At 41.0% G+C, this 23,551-nt stretch overlaps 2 protein-coding genes across 2 annotated transcripts; both read left to right on the forward strand.

Annotated features, from left to right (window-relative positions):
• Nucleotides 1–466: 466 nt before the first annotated feature.
• On the forward strand, nt 467–6,918 carry LOC143144099 (podocan). Its single transcript, XM_076306147.1, has 6 exons — nt 467–656; nt 808–1,079; nt 2,126–2,385; nt 2,823–3,114; nt 4,171–4,335; nt 6,249–6,918. Exons 1-6 carry the CDS (start codon nt 467–469, stop codon nt 6,573–6,575), a joined length of 1,506 nt encoding a protein of 501 aa, XP_076162262.1. The 3' UTR covers nt 6,576–6,918.
• Nucleotides 6,919–12,619: 5,701 nt separating this feature from the next.
• On the forward strand, nt 12,620–22,731 carry Bsh (brain-specific homeobox). The gene is made up of 3 exons (XM_076306148.1): nt 12,620–12,958; nt 14,216–14,468; nt 21,535–22,731. Exons 1-3 carry the CDS (start codon nt 12,620–12,622, stop codon nt 21,783–21,785), a joined length of 843 nt encoding a protein of 280 aa, XP_076162263.1. The 3' UTR covers nt 21,786–22,731.
• Nucleotides 22,732–23,551: the final 820 nt, after the last annotated feature.

A 23,551-nucleotide genomic window follows, 5' to 3' on the forward strand; every position in this document is an offset into this window, starting at 1 on the left:
CAAGCGTCGCTCAATCGACGCGCGATTTTTAAATTCGTTTAGGAAAAAAGAAAAAAAAAAACAAAGCGAAAGAAAGCTTACCATCGTATCTGTACTCGGTATTGAGCGTATTTCGTAAATACGTTTACGCTTTTAAGGTTTGTGCTCTTTGTGTAAAAGCACCGCGCGATTTTAAATGGATATTTATTTCGATCTCTCCTTGCGCGTATATCGCAAGGAAATAATTGTACGAGTACCGTGGAGAAAATGAAATCGTATCGTGTGAAAGTATAACGTTTGATATTTAAAAAAAAAAAAAACGACTTAACCGCAAAGGGATTACACATTTCTCTACTTAACACGACGAGTAACGAGAACCAACGGTATCTTATCACCGTGTTCTTATCAGGGATAGTCGGCTTGATACAAGACAACCAACATCAGTCTTCGATGTGAAGTCCCACGGTTACCGATCTCGCGAACAATCATGGATAATCGACTATTATTTATTTTTTTATTCGCTTTTTCATCGGTCAAGTGCGACGAAAGTACGATCAAAACCGATACCGTCTCAATTAACGGTACAAACGTCAAAGACAAACAAAATAGTGCAACAGAGGCAACCGATATCGTTGCACCCAAACTTTTAGATTTGTGCAGCGTATGCAATTGTACAGGTACGGTACAAGTGTTACAACGTTTCGTAAACATCGGCGATAATTGGAAATAAGAAAATCAAACTGACCGATATTTGTATAAATTTAGTTTCCTCGATGGATCGTAGTGGATAACGATAACTTGATATTGAATATTGTTTTTTCGTACCAGGTGACATCGTGAACTGCGATGACAGAAATATTTCCTTCTCGTTCAACGAGACGCAATGGCCGAGCACACGTATAAGCGTGATGTCGTTCGAAGGGAATTCGTTGGAACACATCCAGGCTTTCCCAAACGTTGTGATCGAGAGATTAATTTTTCGGGGGAATAAAATCAAAAAAATCGTCAACGCCGCCTTCAAGCAGATAATCAATCTTACCGAATTGGATTTGAGTCATAATGAACTCTCTACCGAGAATTTGCAACCCCATGCGTTTGAGGTAACGTTGCGTCACATTGTACCGTGTATGAGAACATGTTCAACACCTATTAAAAGTAAACACAAATCTTGTATTATCGTGTCGATTTCGATCAATATTAAACGCTGTAGTGATTCCATACGCGTCAATTACTTAGAGCTACCGTTTATTCGATATTCGAATTATTTATTCGTTTACTCGAAGAGTTCGAATAGCACGAAATTCGAAACGAGAGAAACTCGGTTACTCGGTCACTCGAGTAATAATTCGAGCTATTCGAAATGTTCGTACGCATGCGTTAGTTTTTGGATATCGAAGCGGAATAAAGGTCGCCCCGTTTCCTTCGAGTGCTCGAACAGCTTTACTCTGGGTGTACACGATAATAATCTTTGTAATCTTTCGTTAGTCACGGCCATTATCTTGAAAATTCAATTTACGGAGAGATTTTTAACACGAGCCGTATTTGAAAACCGACGTATCCGAAACCTCGTGATTTCGATTTTTATATCGACCGTCGAATTTATTTTCGATCATATTTCGTTGCATTGCGAAACAGAATAGTTAGAGAAACGTACGGAGGAATTAAAAGGTACACAGTTCTCACAGAAGTAGACGATAATGACGATAAACTTCGCGAATCAATGGTGTTAAATCAATTTGCGTTTCCTTTTATTCGAAAATTCATCGACAACTACGTATTTGTAACGTTGTTGCGCGAATAGATAATATCGAAGTATTGAATGAAAATAATTGTCGAGAGAGAAATACGAGAGACAGCGAGAGAGTTTGATATAATTGGCGATAATCTTTCTTGCATCTTATTGGCTAGTACCAATGTTTTACTCATACCTGTACATCGTTTGTTTCATCGGAATAGAATACTGTACCTACATCACCAATTTCGTTAGGGTCGATCCGTATCGAGTGAATATTTTTTATCGATTCTTTTCAGTAATCACTCACCATATTTCAGTCACGAATATTTACCACATCCGACGCAATGATACTCCCAAAAATGGAGCGGATGCGGGTACAATTCTGACTTGTGAAATTTGTTCGCGTTTCAGGGTAAATTTTCATCGAAGTTTTACGAACCGTTGGAGAACCTAACGCTTCTGAATCTCGCCTACAACAAGCTCTACTCGTTGCACCAGGACCTCTTCGAGCACATGTCGAACCTGAAGATACTGAATCTGTCCCACAACTTGTTGACGCAAATTGATCTGCGTACCTCTCTGGCAATCAGCTCCATTCAACAATTGGAAGAACTGGACCTGAGCTACTGCGGTTTAAAGATGCTCCAGAGCTTTCAATTCTACACGTCCAAGTAAGAATCGAGAATTGTAGGAGGCGAGTGCTCCCTCGACGTCCACCATCGTTTCTCGGTGTCGATACATCGTTCCGATTTTCTTTCGCGATGTCGATATCGTTACGAATTTCTCGCGTCTGATATCCGAGCGCGACGTTACAAAGCATCGGTGCATACAACGTAACGGAAACCGATAAGAAAGCTCGAGTAACGCGGCGATGTCGAGCGGAGATGCTTCTGAGAAAGTTGCGAAAAGAAAAAAAAAAAGAAAAAAGAAAACAAAAAATAACTGTCGCGGTGAAAATGGTATTTTTCAAACGCGAGACGATACTCTGCGACACACCGCATAGTGAATTGTTTACCACTTTTAATTACTCCGGATTAATTGTACTGTTCGCTGAAAAGTATCACAGATCATGGCCACCGTTCGTTAAACTCTCCGTACGAATATCCAGGTACCTCAAGAAACTGAACCTGAGTGGCAATCAACTCACGATCCCGCCAGCTGCACTAGGCGAGGCTGCTGCGTTGGAGTACCTTTGCCTGGACAATAATCCGATCCAATTTGTCAATCATCTGCAACCGTTCCCGAATATGTCGTCTTTGAAGGAAATGAGCTTCTGCTATATGCCTCATTTGACGGTCATAGGACCCGGGAGTTTTTCAGGCATGGACTCTCTCGAACACCTTCGTATACAAAATTGCCCGAGATTGGAAACAATCGACGAGGCCGCCTTCACGTTCCAGGTACTCCGCCATTTTTCAAGAAACCGTTGATTAGCGTTTGCTCGCAACCCTCGATAGTTGAGTCGGTATTAACCCGTTCGTTAAGAACGAAAACATTGAGAGATTGTCCGAAAGCGTTCGATTTCTTTTTACAATTGAAACAATCTCCATTCGTGACGAGAAAAGTATACGTTTCACTCGTGGCTCTCGATCTTATTTCTGGGACTATATCTCAGCGATTAATCCGGGGTACGATACATTTTAAAACGGAGCACGCGTGACCGATATTCCAGATTTGCAATAATATTGCGTATCTCTGTGTACTCGTTAATCCATTGAAGATGCCAACTGTTTCCGAGGATATTTTTCTTTGCATTTGTCGTTAGTATAGTTTCTAGGAAATGCTGTTCGATCAAGCGAGTTCATTATTTTTAATCACTTCTACAGTTTCCCGATCACGAATCGTCGATAACAGTGGAATCTCTTTCAATGTTCTTCCGTTTCGTGACGCGGATTTCTTTTTATTTTGGAACGCTATTGTTTTTCGCCTTTTGTCAAATCTTTTGTTTCCAAAACCGCTGGAACATACTTCCGTTTCTTCTCGTGGTTACCTTAATTGGGTCGTGAAAATTGTACAAAAAAATCTCTGCACGTACATTCAAACAACGAAACGGTTAACTGAACAGAAAGGATCAACCCTTTCGTACCACGCGTGTGGGTATTTTCGGACCCGGAGAAACTTTTGCATCCCTTAAATATATCTACCGTTGGTAGAAATGTCCGTAGATATGAAAAAAGGTAGGATAAAAGAATCGAACTTTTATTCTAAATATTACGCGAGCTCAAAGCGCTTTTATCGCGGGGTTTAATAAAAACTGATAAGACGTCGATACGCCTCCTTGTTCTATGAATATTTTTCCGTGAATCTGACTGCGTCGCGATTTACAATGGCGAGGGTATCGTGACTTGTTTGTTCCACGATTGAGACGCGTGGAAATAACGCGAAACGATCGATCGCTTCGCGCTCAATAGAGAAAGGGGCGTAAAAAAAGTGTTGTGCTCGTGAAATGATCGTAGGCGAAGCAGACTAAGGAGACCGTGTGGCCGCCACTGAAGAAATTGGATCTATCGGATAACGCCCTGCGATATTTGCCTCAGTACCTTCTAGTAAGGTGGGATTGGCTCGAAGAATTGGATCTGATGAACAACAAATGGAGCTGCGATTGCGATAATCAATATCTGGTAAGTTCTGGCAATAACGAAATATCACGTGTACGTCTATCTGAATTGAGAAGGGGGGGTAGGAGGTTGAGGAGGGGGCGGTCTGGGATGAACGTTATATTGAAACAATCGATTTGATTTACGATTCGTGCGCCAATTTGCGGACACGTATTTTTCATTTCGGAATTTTTGCAACGGATAAAAAATTCATTGAAACGTTCGACAGAGAAGGAGCCCGTTTCGAACGGCGGTGAAATGTTACGTAGTGATACAAAATCGCGTCGATCTGATCGTGGACCTCGTCGAGATGTTTCGTACGAGGAATAAACAAAATCGATACGCTCGACGAGAAAGAACGCGTTACTCGAAGCGAGCGAAAATGGATTCTTCGAACCGCGACCGGTAATAACAAAATCACGCATCGTGGTCGGTGAAGATTAAGTATCGACTGTGTCGGGATTTAGGTGACAGCTCAGTATCGATTGAGTCGAAATCGTAGCGTTGCAACAACTATCTCAATTGTAAAGAATACCCCTAAACGATGTCCACGTCGCGAGAGAAATCTTTTTTTTTGTATTGTATTTACCTTTTCGTTGCTATCGGCCGTTGGTTCACGCGATACGAAATCTTGGCAGTGAAATAACATTTTTGGAAAATTTCGATTTAAATCTGGATCCCGTTCGCGTGCACCCCACGAACGAGAAAAATTATTGGCCCTGAGTGTACAAAGTGGCTGACGTGTCTGATCATTACTCATTACTTCTACTTGTGTCGGTATACGTAAACATCGACGGTTGTCCGATATTATCTGCTCTCTATCGAGCTTAGTAGGTATCTCCTAACGGTGTACAATCAATTAAATCAGATAATACCACCATCGGCGATTACAAACGCCAACACGAGTAGAAGCAATGACTAATGGACTTATATGTGCGCCAAGCCCATACTCGATCGCGCGCCACGCGGGACGAGGTTTGCGAAATCAATTTTCTCGAGAACGAAGTCTCGCGTTGAATAATCTTATTTCACATTTTCGGTTGATTTTCTCGCAAGGAATCGGCTCGTACCCGGTATTGTAACCAAAAAGTTGATCATTGGAGGTAATTGCGAATCGCGTTGAGCTGGAGAAAAATGTCAAAATACTCTTCGCGTTTCTTGCCCACGTGGCACTATATTCTCTCTAATTAACGATGAGCTCAAATACGTTGGAAGTAGTTTCGTACGTTGACCGACTAAACTGTAAAACTGGAACTGTATTGTAAAACTGTACTACTTTGAACTCTATATTACTATATTATTTCCAGAAATAAAAGTACTTGTAAGCAAATTCGAAAAATGGTCGAATAGGTTTGAAACTTTGCAAACAGTTTGCCTGATTGGGAAGGAGGGATGAATCGTGGAATGTGAACCGTGCATTATAATGGACGTTCTACTGTACATTTTGTCGATATACAGATCGACGTATTGTTGCTTGTTAATTTTCCCACTTGTAAACTTAATCGTGCATTACCATATAATAGAAATTTCACTGTACACTTTTTGATCCACACGTCGACAAACTGTTAACTTCCTCACGTGAAAAGTTAATCGTGCATTACCATATAACAGATATTTTACTGTACACTTTTTGATCCACAGATAGACAAACTATTACCAGTTAACTTTCCCACGTGAAAAGTTAATCGTGCATTACCGTATAACAGACATTTCACTGAACACTTTTTGATCCACAGATAGACAAACTATTACCAGTTAACTTTCCCACGTGAAAAGTTAATCGTACATTACTATATAACAGACATTTTACTGTACATTTTTTGATCCATAGATAAACAGTTATCAGTTAACTTTCCCACGTGAAAAGTTAATCGTGCATTACTATGTAACAGACATTTTACTGTACTATTACTGTATTGTTATTTTTTGCTCCACAGATTGGCGAACTGTTACCAAAATATGGAAAGAAACTGATGGGGGACAATGTTAAAGGACTTACCTGCGCGTCACCACCAGAACACAAGGGAAAGAACTTGACGTCGTTGTCTCATCGAAAGCTCCGTTGTCGGGATCTTTACGGAGCAAGACCCGAGAAGGACGCCACGATCCTCATCGGGGTGATGATCGGACTATTCTTAGCCATTCCCGTTTGCTTGACCGGCTTCATTCTCTGGCGTCGTGGATTCTTCTTCTACGGTACTCAGGGGCCAGCGAGTTTCTCCCGCGCCTTCTACAAGAGAACCTCCAACGACGAGGAGATCTGACGCGTTCATCGTCATCGATTGAAATCTAGTCGATAAACAGAAAGGAACGAATTAAACGAGTCGATCGATAACGCCAGCGTTGGTCACGTATCGTAGAAATGTTACGAACACTCGTCGCGAAACGTTCGCCGTATTCGGAAAGTATTATATTATGGTCTCGGAATCACAAACGTCGCGAGATGAAGCTTTCGAGCGAATTGATACGATTTTATTCAAGAGTATTACGATCGGACTGCAAGCTACGAATTTTAGGACTTAGTCACATAGACTAATCAATCGAATGGACTAACGGTCGCCTCGGTGACGTTATCTACATAGGTTAATCGTATTAGTTTTTTCTTTATTTTCTTCTTTCTTTTTGTATTCGCACCATGAATTTAACCACCGTATAATATAGGTATTTTTTTTAACGAAACGTTACCGCTTCGATACATTCACGATTTAATTTAATTTCTCTCCTTTTTCTTACTTTTAATCATACGTTTGTGTAATAAAGGAAATGCGTTTTCAAGTACGTTTCTTATTTCACCTCGAATGAATTGTATTTCCAAAGAAGAAACGGTGTACACGAAACGCATTACTTTATTTAGAATCCGCGATCAGGATCATTGCGGTTTACTAAATTTGAAAAATCTTTCCCGCTTTTCGTCGGAATCTCGAAAGAGTTCTTTCGCGCTACGCTTGATTTGTACTTTTTTGTATATTTTTACTGCGGAATGATACCTTGTTTGTTTTTTTATCGATGTTCCACCGAAAATATCGGTAAATAAGTACTGCAAGTAACGGTTAATACGATCCGCTATTAAAATGGCGACTGTTAGATGTTAAGCGAACTCTATTGCTATTAAAATGGACAAATTTGAAAATATCATCCTTCAAAGATCTTTTCCCAAGCACTCGCTTTGCAATCGTGGAAAATTTACAAGTATTTAATTTAAGTAGCGTTTAAAACAACACTGGTACATTTTGTACGTTTCAACGGTTAAATCTTTACCGGGACAAAAGTCACGAGAAGATTCTTCGAAAAATGCTGTAAAAGTGAGCGCGAGTATCAATTAATTTACTAATTAAAATAACGCAGATACATTTTATACGTTTCAGTCGTTAAACGTTTAACGTAACGAAACTCAATGAAATGTTACTCAAATTTGAAGATACCGTCTTTTAAATAATCGTTTTCAAAGAGTTTACCAAATCGTCGAATCGATGTAATCGCGATCGTGGAAAACTTACAAGTATTTAGTTTATCCACTTTTCAAAACAACGCGAGTACATTTTGTACGTTTCGATCGTTAAATTCTTAACGGGACGAACGTCACGAAGGTTCCACGAGAAATGTTTTAAAAGATCATGGGATCGTGGACAATTAGAGGATGTAGATATTTACTGTCGATTACTATCCAGGAGATCCCAACAATCTCATCCCAGTGCTCATTTTTCGTCTAACAAGTCTCGAGAGAGTTTGTTCAGCTCGGCTGTCGTCGGGAAGTGGTTTCTGGAACACCGGAGGGATAGTTTCGGCAGTGTTAAGCTTGCGGATGGAGTTTTGGCTTTGCCATAGACGTCGAGGGCTTCTATAGTTTGTGGACCACTATCGAGGGAACGATAGGAAGGATGAATGGACACGCGTTTGTAACGCAATTACCGAGACGTTAATTTACTCAATAATCGTAGAAGCAACCCCGTCTAAATGCCGGCACGCGCCTCTTCTCCCTTCTGACGTCACCGAACCGAAGGTCCTCAAATACAAAGGACGAGTACGCGTCCAGTTTTGCGAATGATTGCGTCATTGTACGTGTATTTAATCAAACAGGTTACAATCCAGCTCTACGAAATATTTTCTTTGTCCAAGATCTCTGTAGAGAATGTCGACGTTCAAAAATACTGAACATTTAATCAAACAGGTTACAATCCAGCTCTACGAAATATTTTCTTTGTCCAAAATCTCTGTAGAGGATATCGACGTTCAAAAATATTGAAAATTTAATCAAACAGATTACAATCCAGCTCTACGAAATATTTTCTTTGTCCAAAATCTCTGTAAAGGATGTCGACGTTCAAAAATATTGAAAATTCGTTTCACCGTACCTGTATCAAATTCGTAATTGTCGAACAGGTAATCTTACTTTCTTCACGATCGACAATCATTCCGTCGCGATCGTTTTTCACCTTAACAATCGTTTCACCTTAACGGAATTCTTCCGTTCGTACGCTCGAGAACTTACAAAATCTCTCGACCGTATAGAACCTGTAATACCTATCAAATCTATTATAATAGTTTTAATTGTAGAAAAACGATCTGTTCAGCGTTCATTAGGCTTCAACCCTCGCACGAGATGTATCCGCGCGAGATGAAAAAATTAATAGCAAAATCAAGAAGCGTGGGTCGATGTGTATATACTATTTCTAACGCCATACTTTTTGTACCATTGAAACGAGTTACCGAAATTTTGACCTCTCGAATAGGAAAAACATTCTACGCAGCTCTAACCATCGTTCGTCCAGTTAAAGCGTGTGGTTTTCGTTCTTTGGCTTTACCTGGCGTAATTGGAGGGCGAATAGAAACATTTCTCGGTGCAACTTTTCAAAGATTTCACGTCGTTGCAAATTGGAGAGCGCGGAGTAGACGCGACGATTTTTCGAATAGAAAATTACGTTTACGCTCAGGAAAACGGTTCCGTGATGCCGTAATAATTCCGTCGATCCAAAGGTAGCCCTACACGGAGGCGCAGGGGGTAAAGACACACGGATACACACCGATACGTCAATTTCGAACGTGCTGTATACACCGCCCGATAAGTAATCTAATCCGGTGCTCTTGCTCCTTCTGATCCGCATTCTCTACCCCCTTCGAGATTCGATACCGATGTATTGACTCGCGAAAAGCTTTCGCGCACTTCGATGCCGGCGAGGGATCAATACTGACGAGATAAAATAAACAGTCTTTGTTATTTACCGCGAAACACCGAATAAAAACCGACCAAGGGCTCTAAAGTACTTTCGTCCGCGCGAATTTAAGTGTCTCTCGTAAATAATGGTCGGTGACAAATAATCAAAGTAATCTTGCTACGTTCAACGATACCGTTGACCCAAATGGAGATAATCGTGGAAAATAACTCGGGGACAGGGGTATCTGGTCACGATAGAAACGAAATGTGACGATTCGAATAGAAAATTGAACGATGGACGAGCAATTTTTCCGAATTTCGATACGATTAAACGAATTTGGACAGAGACACCGAAGAAGATACTGAACACGTAAAGACGGAGGCTGGGGATTCAAGTTCTCTTAATGTAGATTTGAAATTCAACTCGAAATATGAAATTTCGGTATCGTTTCGTGTTCCTTGTTAACCCTTAAACGTACAGTTGCTTTTCGAAAATTGGAAACAAAATCGAGAAAAATTATTTTACTCGTTAGACCTCGGTAGGTAGATAATGATCGGTGAATGTATTAAAATCGACGAAAGTACATCGTGATGTGATATTGGGATTTTGTAACTGTATGAATTAAAGATTGGATGTACTTAACTGGCTTCCTGTTTCTTCGATACGGTCCTGTACAGTATTCGTAATGATACTGATGTTATTCGAGAGTTTACAAGTATTAGTGGTTTACGCATTGGTTGCATCGATGCGACAGAACGTATGCGAATAATATGCGGTACTTAGATGGTTAGAGATACCTTACACTTCTCGAATGGGTACAATTTACCGGAACAAAATATCGATACATTAATTTTTACAGTGCAATCGCGTTCTTTATGCGTACGCGCGTAACTGATTTGATATTTTTTATAATGAACTTAAACGAACGTCGGTACCAATTTGGAAAAGCTATCTATTTACAGTATTTTACTTCTGTTATACCATCGGTTACCATATTCCGCAATAAATCGTCGTTTGGAAAAATAGAAGATAGTTCGCGAACGCGAAGAAACTCACGCGAATTGTTACGTCAGGGTTTATCGTCAGCTTATTTACAGCTTTCCGTCTTCACCATCGGTTATTGTAAAACGATGCTCGATTATCATTTTCTCATACCGCTTTCATCCTTCGAATCTCTCTTCTCGTGTTCCGAGAAGAAAACCAATGTCCTTTAAAAAAAGGATCACCCTCAGAACGCGAACAAGTATTTGTAAACAATGACACCGAGGTTCTCCCGTTCAAGGGAACGGGCAAACGCGACACAACGTCAATTTTCCATCAATTCTATAATCTACGAACACCGTGGTGCGAGCGGGTACCAGCTCCGAACACTATCAACGTACAGCTTTCCGCTCCAATTGTCGAGCCCCGTACACAACGGACCGGTGTAAAACAATGCTCGATTATCAGTTTCCCTATTTCGATCTGGTCCGATGAATCTCTCTCTCTCTCTGTCCGTGTTGCTTCGAAACAAACGAGAAAGGAAAACAATGGGGAAAAAAACCCTGCTGGAAAAGTCAGAGTCCAGAATACTCTGGAATATTATCTGGAATATTATCTTTCCGTAGAATAGTATCCCCTTTCGAACGGGTCCGAAAATGAAAAAGGAAAAAGGAAAAAAAGAAAAAAGAAAAAAATACCTGCAAATCGTTACGCCCGGGTTCCTCCGGGTAGCGGGGGAGCGCGGAAACGAAATACAATTTAAGCGGTAGGAAAAGCTACCTCAGAAATGCACCCGTGAACGCCGTTACCGTGCAGTCAGTGTGAACGTGCAACAACATGGGCAGCCGCGGATACAGAAGGATCCTCTTCCTCCGCGGCCCTCCCTTTTGCTCCTCGTCGTCGATCCGTGCTCGCGGGGGTGCGGGTGGTGAGTGGGAGTGAGCGCGCGGGGTGAGACTCGCGAACCCCCGACGGCCGGTTACCATGGTAACGGCGGCTCCGGTACCGCCCCGTTGGATCGACGGGGCCAACCGTTGCGACGTCGAGCGTCGCGACGCCGACCAATACCGACGTGTGTCGAGGCTTGAATATCCGGTCCGAGGTTTACTCTCTTCTTGGCCAGTTAGAGCAGGTGAGGGTGGAGATGATCGCGAGCGGGGAGTTGAATCGCCTTGAATCGCGCACCGATACTCCCTAAACGTCGCCGAACGACGTCACCCGTTTACTTTAGCCCGCGAACTTTCTCACTTTGTATCCCGGCCACGGCTTCTTCCCCGGACCACCGTGTTCGATTTAATTGAAATTTCGCGATACCGCTGCTGGAAACGCGCCGGCTACTTCGTCACGAGTGACCCCCATTTCCCCGTCAGCGATCGTTCCTCCGCGAACGACTCGCCCGATGAGTAACGCTCCTCCTCCGTGACACTCGCAACGATTTCGTGAGATCGTACACGACTCGTTCAACACGGTGGTTTCACGTTCCGTTCCGCGTACAATGTACGGACTCGTAAACGAACGAGAGACACGCCGAGAGACGGGGGATGCAACCACCGACGATGAGATTCCATCGGTAACTCGAAACGAGTCGGTGTGTGGTTTGGTGACAATAGTGCCGAAGGATTTCTACGCGTACATTTAGGAGAGCACCCTCGACGTTCGCGCGACGTTTACGTCGCACCGGGGCAACGTCTCGAAAATTATTATCATTCTCGTGGTACGCGTGGAACCGTGGAGTATGCGTACGGAAGACTCGATTCGGAACCGCGACGGATGTGTTCACCGGCGTCAGTGTGACGAGCGACGGATCGAACCACGAGTAGTAAATACCGAACGTTCTCTGTAAATAGTGAATCTTTCTCGTTCGATCTCGACGTTTCACGAGAGACTCTTACCGGGGAACTTTTCTCGTTCGGTTCCGTTACGAACGGTTCTTCGACGAGGTTTAAAATCGCATAGTTGGTTTCTTTCTTTTTTGTTTTTTAAAGAAGAATCACCGACCTCCGTCCTTGTCTACGAACTGCTCTTTTCTAGAGTCTTGGTCGATGGACAATCGAGTCGAGGTTTCGCGACAGTTGGAATTCCAAGTGTTGTTAAACGGTCGAAGAGCAGAGTTTCCTTCGTTGAGAATGTAACCAGCGTCGGAAGCCATAGTTGGAGTATACACCGTGGTAAAGATGCAGTCGACTTGCCAGCCACATCCGGCTCAGCCAGGTCAGAACGGAACATCGGCGAACAGGACTTCGTTTCTGATCGAGGACATCCTGAGCCGCGGCACCGTTCCGCCGCATTCCGATCATCAGCTTCATCATCAACATTTAACCTCCAATCACGGGATGCAGCATCAACATTACCAACAATTCGCCAGTTTGCTGCCCGGTTATCCTTCAGCACCACCCACCGCGGCCTTCTTTTTAGGACCACTGTTCGGTAACACCGCAATGGGGGTTGGTGTGGTACCGGGGGTCAGTGAACTCGCGGCCTTGAAGCACTGCCGTCGACGAAAGGCGCGAACAGTGAGTGAAAACCTCTCTATCGTTGTTATTGTACTTCCTTCGAACCTTTCGTTGTTATTTCGTTTCATTGTGTGCCCGGTTTGTACACGTTTTTAGTTAATTGACCCATTCTCCTAGCATTCGAGTTTCGATAACGCGTGTCATAATCAAAAAGGTCGGTCACAACTCTCACCGACCTCGCGAACGCTAAATTTTCTTTTCGAAGACATTTTACAAAGGTTTCTTTCTAATATTTTCAAGAATATATCTGAACTCACGAACGTGGACAAGACTCACTCGTGGTTCTCGCGTTTGATACGATTTCTTTATCTAGAATATCGCAAACCTCTTCCGGATCCTCGTTCTTTGGACATTTTTCCATCGATCGATGTTCTGCGAAGAAAAATTCATGCTCACAAATTTAAGTAACCAACGTTCGAACTTATTGTACGTTTGCTGTACAAACGAGATACTCGAGTATCTAGATACAACAGAACGTATGTAATTAGAGGAATTATGAACGAAAACTTTACCAAGAAGTTGAACAAATAGACGAACGAACATTGGAACGAAACGAACGATTGATTTTAGCATGGTATTGTATCGTTCGAGTAATTTTTCGTTTAGAATGTTTGAAAGAATATTCGGTTTATCGCGAAAATAGAAAATTAAGAGCTTTGGGAATCTATGAAATAAAAGTAATCGCTGAATATCCGATGTATCGCAATGCTATGTATAGGATACCCCGGTTGTTCAACAATGTTGAACATTTTGATTGCGCACACAAGAATTAAACGCAGGAGCGACAGATATGAGCTGGGTTATCTCGAAAGGTTTAACTGGTGTAGGAAGATGATCAAAGAAGATGTAGGAAAATTCTATGTAACTTTCTTATTAAGATTTAAAACACTTTTTATCGTGTTTACAAATAACGAATATATATCGGAAGAAACAAAATAACTACAAGAAGTAATCATCAATGATTTGTTCGTGGATCGATTTTGTTTATATTTGAATCGAGTCTTGGAACGAGAATATTAAACGCAAACATACAGTTTTATCGCAATCCATTCGGTCGTTTAGACGCAATCGTCTTATAAAACGGAATAGTTTTTTATTCGATGCACAAATTGGCTATTTTCACGTTTGTAAATATATTCGAGATTATCGACAATTGTGCCGTTATACGTTGAACAATCATCCTCCTTTCGCGATAGAAATTTGTCGTGGATCATCGAAAGGCTACGTGTTTATGGTTACTCCTTCTATCGTATTTAGGTTTTCAGTGATCAACAATTAGCGGGTTTGGAAGCCAGATTCGAGGTGCAAAGGTACCTCAGTACACCGGAAAGGGTCGAGCTTGCGGCGGCTCTTCACCTCTCGGAGACCCAAGTGAAAACGTGGTTTCAAAACCGGCGAATGAAGCACAAGAAACAATTGAGGAAATTGAGCACCAGCGCGGGAAGCAACAGCAATCAGAATTCCAATCAGCAATGCACCAGCCAATCCGTTTCCGTCACATCGCCCGCAGGTGAGCAAGGCATTCTTTTTTCCTCGCTAAAGAATTAAAAAGCGTTATTGTTGCGGAGATTTTTAAATAAAACTGGCACTCGTCGTGGATATTGTTGGACAAATTTAGAATGTTACTTCGAACACATAATTACGAAACGGGTACTTTACGTTTCTCGGTTCTCCACTCCGTGGTACTCCGCGGAGAATCCGAAATCTGATTGCCCCACTTACCATGGGTCTTTTCGGACCCACGGTAACATTCTTCATCGCTCAATTGCAACGTTAGCGAACAATGAAATTTTCCTGCAAAATATTTGTGCGAACAGGTACCTACGGGTCTGTTTGGACCCACGCGTGGTCTTTCCCGCGCTCGTTTAAATCGTTGATACCGTTGCGAGGGTATCGTTGAAAATGTTAAGACGGATTCGAAATTTTCGAAGAAACTAATTTGCGAAAACACCGCGTGAAAGTTGTGCGCAAAATCCATTAAAATTTTAATGGAATAACGAGGAAGGAATTGTACAAATAAACTGTACGCGTGTTCACGTTCGTTAGTTGCGATCGGGCGATTTTGTGAAAACTTTTACGCACAACGTTAGACGGGAAGAAGGAAAGTGGCTGGAATTTCCTTTCAAGTCCGTGAGAATAATGCTTTCCGAACACGCGAAACACGCGATCATAATTTTCGAGGAAGTAGATAGTTGATAAAACGGAAGTTAACCTCCTATTATAAACTCGATGACGCTTAAAATTTTCATGCATCGCCTCGCTAATGCAAGCGTTTAATTGCGATTGCAGAACCTATGCAATTTCCTATCCGCGTCACAATGCGTAATTACCGCTAAACACGTGTATCGACTTTTCGATAAACAGTATACGGTTGGGCCCGCGCGCGCTGGTTCGCATCAATTAGCACGGATTAACAACGCGATCTGTCCTATATAATCAATTATTCATAAATCACATTTGTCATTCCGACGGTGGAAAAAGGAACGCGTTGGCATCGGTGCGTTGACGAATTTCGCGAATTATAAAGGAAAAATAACTCGTTGCGTCGCGATTTTGCATTAACGCGTATAAATGTGTCCGTTGCTTCGACTCGGGGTATAATAAATTGATTATTTTTACGCCATTGGAAAACACGATGGTTGCAATTAATTCGTTTATCTTGTCTCCACCGAGTTAACTATCTTTATTAGGTTACTTCGAGATACGCAAAAATACTATCCCCCTCGACTCCTGTTACAAGAAACTGAAAATTCTATTTAATAAATTGCTATTAAGCAATATTTCTTCCTAGCGTTGAAAGTAGTTAAGATATCGATCCATCGAGGCATCGGGACGATACATCGCTACGTTAAATTTTTTCAGATACACTTTAAGTTCGCGGACAATACCAATTTCCAATGTATGTCTTTTTCTTCTTGTTGGAAATGGAGTACGTCGAGTTTGATCATTTGTATTCGTCATAAATTGTTCACGCGGTCGACGGATCAAACAAATCACCTGTTTTCAACGAGCCATCCTATGTGAAGTATCTTAATAAACGATGAGTTATTTCTCGTTACTTGAATTCACTTCAAAGACTCAATTGACTCGAAGATTCCACTACTGTCTAATTTCTATTCTACTGTTCGTAAACGATAGGAGATCTAAATTGATTCTCTTCGATTGACTTTTAATTCCCACTTAGGAGTATTGAAATCACCGTAGAAATTATTTCTCGTTACTTGAATTCACTTTAAAGACTCAATTGGCTCGAAGATTCCACTACTTTTCAATTTCTATTCTACTCTTCGTAAACGATAGGAGATCTAAATTAATTCTCTTCGATGGACTTTTATTTCCCATCTAGGGATACTAAAACCACCGTATAAATTATTTCTCGTTACTTGAATTCACTTCAAAGACTCAATCGACTCGAAGATTCCACTACTTTTCAATTTCTATTCTACTGTTCGTAAACGATAGGAGATCTAAATTGATTCTCTTCGATGGACTTTTAATTCCCACTTAGGGGTGTCGAAATGATCGCATTCGCGAGCGTGGTCGCGCGACGATCGACTTCCGTTTACCGTCATCGGAAAGATCTTGAACGTCGCGATAGAGGGGAGCCGAATAACGCGATAATTAAATCGTTGAGCGTTTCGCGGAGAAATAAAAACATCGTCGCCAAACGAAATTGGTAATTATTTTGAATTACGAGTCGCTTAATTACCCCTCGTCGTGAACACGCGCGTGAAAGTAATAATCCGCGAAAAGTAGATCGCGGCTTGTGTATCGCAATTAAATCGTTATTAGTATAAACTTCGTAATTGTGATTATCAATTTTGCATTTGAGCGCGGCTGGCGTCGGAATTTCGGTATACGTCAAATAGTTCCCGGTTATCATGCTAATGGACCATATAATGCAACCAAAATTCGGCTGGCAATAAATTACGCAACTTTAGTTAACTAACCAGACCATAACCGTGGTTACAGGAACTATAATGATTAACTACCGTTGCCTGGATAATGATCGCTTTTTCCCGTACAATTCCCCGCAATTCGTATCCGGTTTAACACTGTTATCGCTTATAAATTGCGTCGAGGACCTTGAATCGGACAATTAATTGCAACCCCCCCTCCCCTCCTAACCTCCCACAGGCAACGTGATTATATTATTGCGCGATAGTTTGACGTTGAAAGAGGAAAAACGAAGTAAGTAGATCGAATCAACGGATCGTTCCAGTAATTCGTTTAACGATTCGCATATAATTCGAGCAAAGTTGGACATTATCCCTTCGCGGCGATAAAAGTGGCGTTAATCGTGGAAAAAATATTCCAACGTCCTTGTGTTTCGAGGAATTAATCGGCCGTTGAATTTTGGCCAAGGCTTTCGAATTAAAAATTTCATGCAAAATCGCTTGATCCCATCAGCCGCCGCTACCGGGTTACGACAGATTTTCCCCGATAAATTTTAATGTCGAAATTCAATTATCATTTTTTTCATAATTCTATCGCCCCTTCAACAGCGACGCGTTTACTTTTCGTTTAAATGCCCAATTCTTGAGAGAGGCGATCGCGTTTCGATTCCAATTCAAATAAATTGATTACTTTCGTTTCGTTGTTCTATAGAATAGAACCTTGTTTCTATAGAATGTTACTTGTGTTCTGTTTTTTCATTAAAATTTTTTTCTTTTGCTTTCAATTCGGTGAACGAAATAATGGAGTAAATAAATACGATGCACGAATTGGAATAATTTTGAATAATTTCAAAGATTACTTTCTCGAGAAAAGGATATCGTCGATTAGTCACGTCCGCGTGACATAAAACGAAATATTATAATTATCGTCCCGATGGAAATTCATCGCGGCAACAATTAAAATCAATTTTCGAAGGTTTTAACCTAATAGTGGAAAGCGTTCGTTAATAGATTTTGTCAGAAGACTGCAATACCATTGCATCAACGTATCAATAACAGCGTTCAAGAAGGGGTACCGCCATTACACAAATAGAGCATAGATGGAGGAGTAATTGGTGATAACTGCATCACTTTGTACACACGCGCAGACACGAACTATAAAATGGCACACGATCGACGTAGTTATAGTGTAGTAAATGGTACGAAGTGCGATCAATTGAATCGGGTTTCTCGCGCGAGCATGCAGTCGAACCGATTAAAAACTGCAACGTGATGTTCATAAACAAAAATACCGTGCCTTTCGGTACCACGTTGTACGTCACTTTCAAGTGAAATCAATGGTTGAATATGAACGAGATACAAACGGTGAAACTAGATCCATCATTGTTGTTCAATTATACAATTCGATTTAATACGTCACAGCACTCTAAGCTAAAGAATAGCAGGATATTCCTTGTACTCTACTCCAGAAAATATATGCTTTCGCAAAGTGGCAAAAAGTTTGCAAATGTACAATGTATAATAGTACAATGCTTAAAAGAATAGCATTTTTTAATACGATTTCTTTGATACATTTTACGCTGCGTAGACATTTTTATCGTAATTCTTGGAACACAGATTGCCAAAGAAAGGTTTCAGAAATCAAAATTTTCCTTTCAGGCGATACAACGCTGAAAATAATGTTAAGAGAAAAAACGTCCGAGTGTTAATTCGCGACAGAGCAATTCCTCGCTATATCGTGTTTGTTATTTGACAAAACGTATCGAATCGTCCCCGCAACTTTGTGTTCCTCAACTCGAACCATCGTCGACTAGATCAGCAGTGAATGTAAAACTTGACTCTTTAAACTTCATAGCAAGGTTGCACGTGGTTGCTACCAAAGCAAACTGAACATTTTCATATTTTACATTGTATCTTCATTATCGATGTGTCGGTGAAGTTATCCCGTCAAAGATAAGTCCAAACACGACCTTCTTCGGATGAATTTTAATTATGCCCCCAAAAAAACAAGTTTTATCGAAACTTATTGAGCAATCTAGTACTATTCTAACAAAACTTATTGAGCAACCTAGTACCATTCTAACAAAACTTATTGAGCAACCTAGTACTATACTAACAAACCTTATTGAGCAACCTAGTACTATTCTAACAAAACTTATGAGCAACCTAGTACCATACTAACAAAACTTATTGAGTAACCTAGTACCATTCTAACAAAACTTATTGAGCAACCTAGTACCATTCTAACAAAACTTATCGAGCAACCTAGTACTATACTGTTCAATAAGTTTTATCGAACGACAAAACACATCGAACAACCTAGTACAGTTAAACATCGTAGAGAATGCCACATTGCAAATATTTCTGCAATACCGATTGTTTTTCTCGATCGTGCGTTAAAATTGATATAAAAAATTCCGGAACGACGGATCCCGTACGCAATGGTATTGTAAAATTATTCGACCGGGTACTGTGCGCGTTTTTATTCCGTTTAATTTTCTTTCGCTCGTACATCGTGCACTGGTTAACCTCGTGACGGGTAATTAATCGCGTCGAACGGAATGTAATCGATGTATCGTCCCGGTAACACGAGACGCGTCGCTTTTCCAAATGATCACACCGGCTACAATCGAGGGGACACGATCTCGAGTCATCCCTGACTCGCGTCACATCTACTCGTAACCTTCGCCAAGTTCCTCGTCTCGGTAGCCAAGATGGCTTCGTTCGGTAGGAAGGGCTAACGAAGTTAGCAGACATCTCCTTGGCAGCCAGAAGAAGGGGGTTGTAAGGGGTGGAAAGCACGTAGAAGATGAGACCGCCTCGTCGTCTAGAGACTCCAACGAACACCGTCTAAGGTACCCAGGAGAGTTACTGCACCCTTCCCCCGCCTTTGCTCTCTTTCTCTCTGTTCCATCCCTGTCATCCCTAGTCTTGCTCTACTATCCCCTTCTTACCTCTCTTGTCTCCTCGATTCGGTCTTCGAGAAAATTAGTCAATTATCGGCTAAGTGCTCGACCAGACCTACATTCACGATTGCTTGCCACCAAGACCTGTCAAGGACCGTAGTTGTATATCGGCATATATCCGACCCAATTTAATTAAACGATTTTCAATCCGTCCGTTCGAATGATTTTTGTAATTGTTCGCATTAATCCGTCACGGATTACTCGATCGTAGCGATACAGTCACGGCTGACACCGCTTAATCGGTGAACGAACCGGTAAATAAAAATTCGAATCTTTCGAACGTGTGTATCGATTTATTAAAATTATATCCAGAAGAAACTCTTCGAATAATTCTTGTCGTACAGTATTTAATCAAGGGGAAGTTCTTTTTCGTCGAACTCGGTAGGCTGAGAAAATAAAATTCGATCTCGGTTTGTTGCTATCGTAACGGTCGATATTAAAGCGAAAAATAAATGTGGCGTTGAATAATATTTTGAATCTAAGTAAATGTTCCGATACTCTCGATACGGAAGGTTATGATTTTCTATTTGTTCTTGGAATTTTCGAATAAGATTCAATTTAAAGTTTCCCGCTCCGTTTGCAAATGTACTATACAAATGTAGTATACAAATTCCATCAACCAGGTATCTAACTACAATTACATACAACTCGCGATGTACATTCTAGCTTACGCGGCGGTAAAATTTCTCTCGCTTCGTATCGTGTTTTGCAACGATTCGTTACATTCGTGTTCAACGTTCTTGCAACTTTTAAATATTTCGAATCACGTTTCAAACCAACGAAAGGTACCTCTTGTAAAGTTTGAACAAAATTCGTGCTACGTCGTCGTACACAAAACTTCAACTTCAACTGATATTCTTTCACTCTGTGCACACTTGAACCGAGAATACGATAAAGATGATTGAAAAGTTGACGATTCAGAGTCACGATCCTAGAAAGTTATAGAAATATTAGTATTGCAATATCTTCGTTATGAAAATTGAAAGAAAGTGTACGTATCCGTACTCTGACTGTATAATTGCGTAAAAACAAGATACAGTCGCAAGCCTTTGAAATCTTTATTGCACTTTTTCGATAAGCTTTTTCAAATTTCATCCAATCCGGTGAACCTTTCAAGAAAGTAGTACGGAATGCCTTGGAGAACCATATGGTTTTATCGCTGGATAAAATCTTTCTAATGTCGTACGATAACAGTAGCCTTTTTCTTCTGTTTAAAATTATTAAACTTCCATGCTTTTACTAGACTATACAGGTTTATTGTATAATCTCCGACCCAATCTGTAGATTATGTTACGTAGAGTATATCTGTACGCCAAATGTAGAGTATTGTGCAATAATTATTGATTTCCTTGACGTTTATATTTCTACCTTTAAGTGTCAAATTTATATCGTTTTTTCACTATTGTGTTTGTCTTTTACACGATGTGATATATTTTTGATTGCTGTTGTGCCTACGTACACTAGTGGGACTTGTTCTCGTCTATAAATGTAATCTACAACAAATAATAGTCTATAATAAATAATAGTCTACAACAAATAATAGTGTACAGTAAATAATAATCTACAACAAATAATAGTCTGCAACAAATAATAATCTACAACAAATAATAGTCTAGAACAAATAATAGTCTACAAAAAATAATAGTCTACAACAAATAATAGTCGTAATAAATATCTACATAAATAAATAAATTTGTGACGAAATTGTTTGCAGAACGACCGGTGGATTTCTCGTTAAATGGCGGCCGAGAATCACGAGCGAGCAGCGACGCTCCCGTGGACTCCGACGACGACGAGATCGACGTTTTGGGCGACGAGACGCCATCACCGACGCGAACAGAGAACGTTCACGTCTCTCGACGCGTTCGTTCACCGACGAGTTTCCATCAGATGACGTATCCCCACTCGGTCACCTTGTCTCATCAACCCCAACACGGACAAGCTATTCAACGTCAACATCGCTGAAATGTAAATAGTTCGAGAGTGTTGCTCGTTCGAAGACGATACTTTCGCGCTCGAGGAGGAACGAACTCGAAAGTTTCTCGAGCGACAACTCGAAGGACAGAAATCGGAGTATATCGAAGAACGAGCGTGTCTCCCTCCGTCGAATCGAGTAACGATACCCGAGCAAACGTCCATACGCGTCCCGCGTCGAAGATTTTCGAAAATTATCGCCAACAACAAACGGTTCGTTATCGATGAATTCGAGAAAATCGATTTAGTTCCGGAGACACCCGGTGCGTAATTCGACGGTACCAGTCTCGTTGGACGTTCTGTCGCAACTTCGCTCACTGCTACGAAATTGAGACGATTATTTTAACAAATATCTCGAACGTTCGTGGATATCGCGTGAAAACCGTGGATAAGAAGTGACCAACGAACGAACAGTTTAAACAGTGATGTTCCGAGAGAAGGTTCTCGATCCCGGTTGCGTCTAATGTTTCGCGATCGAAATGTATCGCGGAGTGTGTTGCACGTGTGAAAAGAATAAAAAAAAAGAAAAAGAAAAAAAAAATACAAATCGAAGCGCGAGGGGAATCTTTCTCTCCGCACTGTTCGATCGATCGACGTGGAATCGGTGATCGGTGAATCTTGAAAGAGCTAAAGTATCGGACTTATTTTCAGTGCCAATGAGACGTTCGTGATCGAAACGATCGTCACGCGAACACGAACGATACTGTAAAAAAAAGGAACGAGGGTGAAAGTGTTGTGAGATAAGACTTCGAGAAGCTTCGCAAGCGGAAAAAGGAATGTAAAAAAAAGTGTAAACGTGTAAACGACACGCTAATCGATCACTCGCGACACTTTTTATAGCAACATGTTGCAATTAAAGCTAGTCTCTTTCGTGTCACTTTTTATAGCGAAGTAGAAAGTTAGCTTGGGTTCAAGTTGGAATTAAAATGTCACGATGTAATAACGCAGTACATTCTTTTTGCCCTCCTTAATTGCATATTTCCGTCGTCTCGTTGTTCCACGGGTACAAGAGTATACGTAATCATTTTTTAACGAAAATTAGGATAAACTTTTATACGGTTATCTCGTAATAAGCTAAGAGATCTCGCCGACCGGGAAATTAATTGCGATTCTTTTTTCTTTCGTAATGGCAATTATATACGATTTCAGGATCAACGGATTTTTGCGTCACGAACGACGAGTATGTCCCGAGTAGACATCACGACGACGAAAAGCAACGTTCGATTGACATTTTATGGCGTCTCGGGTCAGGAACGACGACCCTGCCTTTTCTGCAACATTACCATTCCACTAATTGGCAACGTGACATTTCCTGCCCGTCGTTTGGGACATTTTCAAAGCTTAACGCGATTCAACGAGCGAAAGAAAACGGGCAATTAATCTCGGCTTAATTTCAAGCCGACACGAGCAAACGACCCTTTCGATGATCGAGCCGTGAATCACTTCGCCTTCCGGTCAAACTTTCTTAATAGATTTGCACCATTAAGATAACTACCTCGAGTCGATTCGTTTAGTTTTAAACGGGATTCCCCGATACGATCGACGGGAGTATTATTGAAATTATCGACGATACAAAAATATGTTTCGGATGAAAATTTGCACCACCGAGATAACTATTTCAAATCGATTTGTTTAATTTTTTTATAGAATATTCTGATACAATCGAAGCAGACATTATCGAAATTATCGATGATAAAAAAGAAAGGTTTCGAGTGAAAATTTGCATCACTGAGATAACTATTTCGAATCGATTTGTT

Source organism: Ptiloglossa arizonensis, chromosome 3, assembly GCF_051014685.1.
Source record: "Ptiloglossa arizonensis isolate GNS036 chromosome 3, iyPtiAriz1_principal, whole genome shotgun sequence".
In the NCBI taxonomy this organism is placed as follows: domain Eukaryota; kingdom Metazoa; phylum Arthropoda; class Insecta; order Hymenoptera; family Colletidae; genus Ptiloglossa; species Ptiloglossa arizonensis.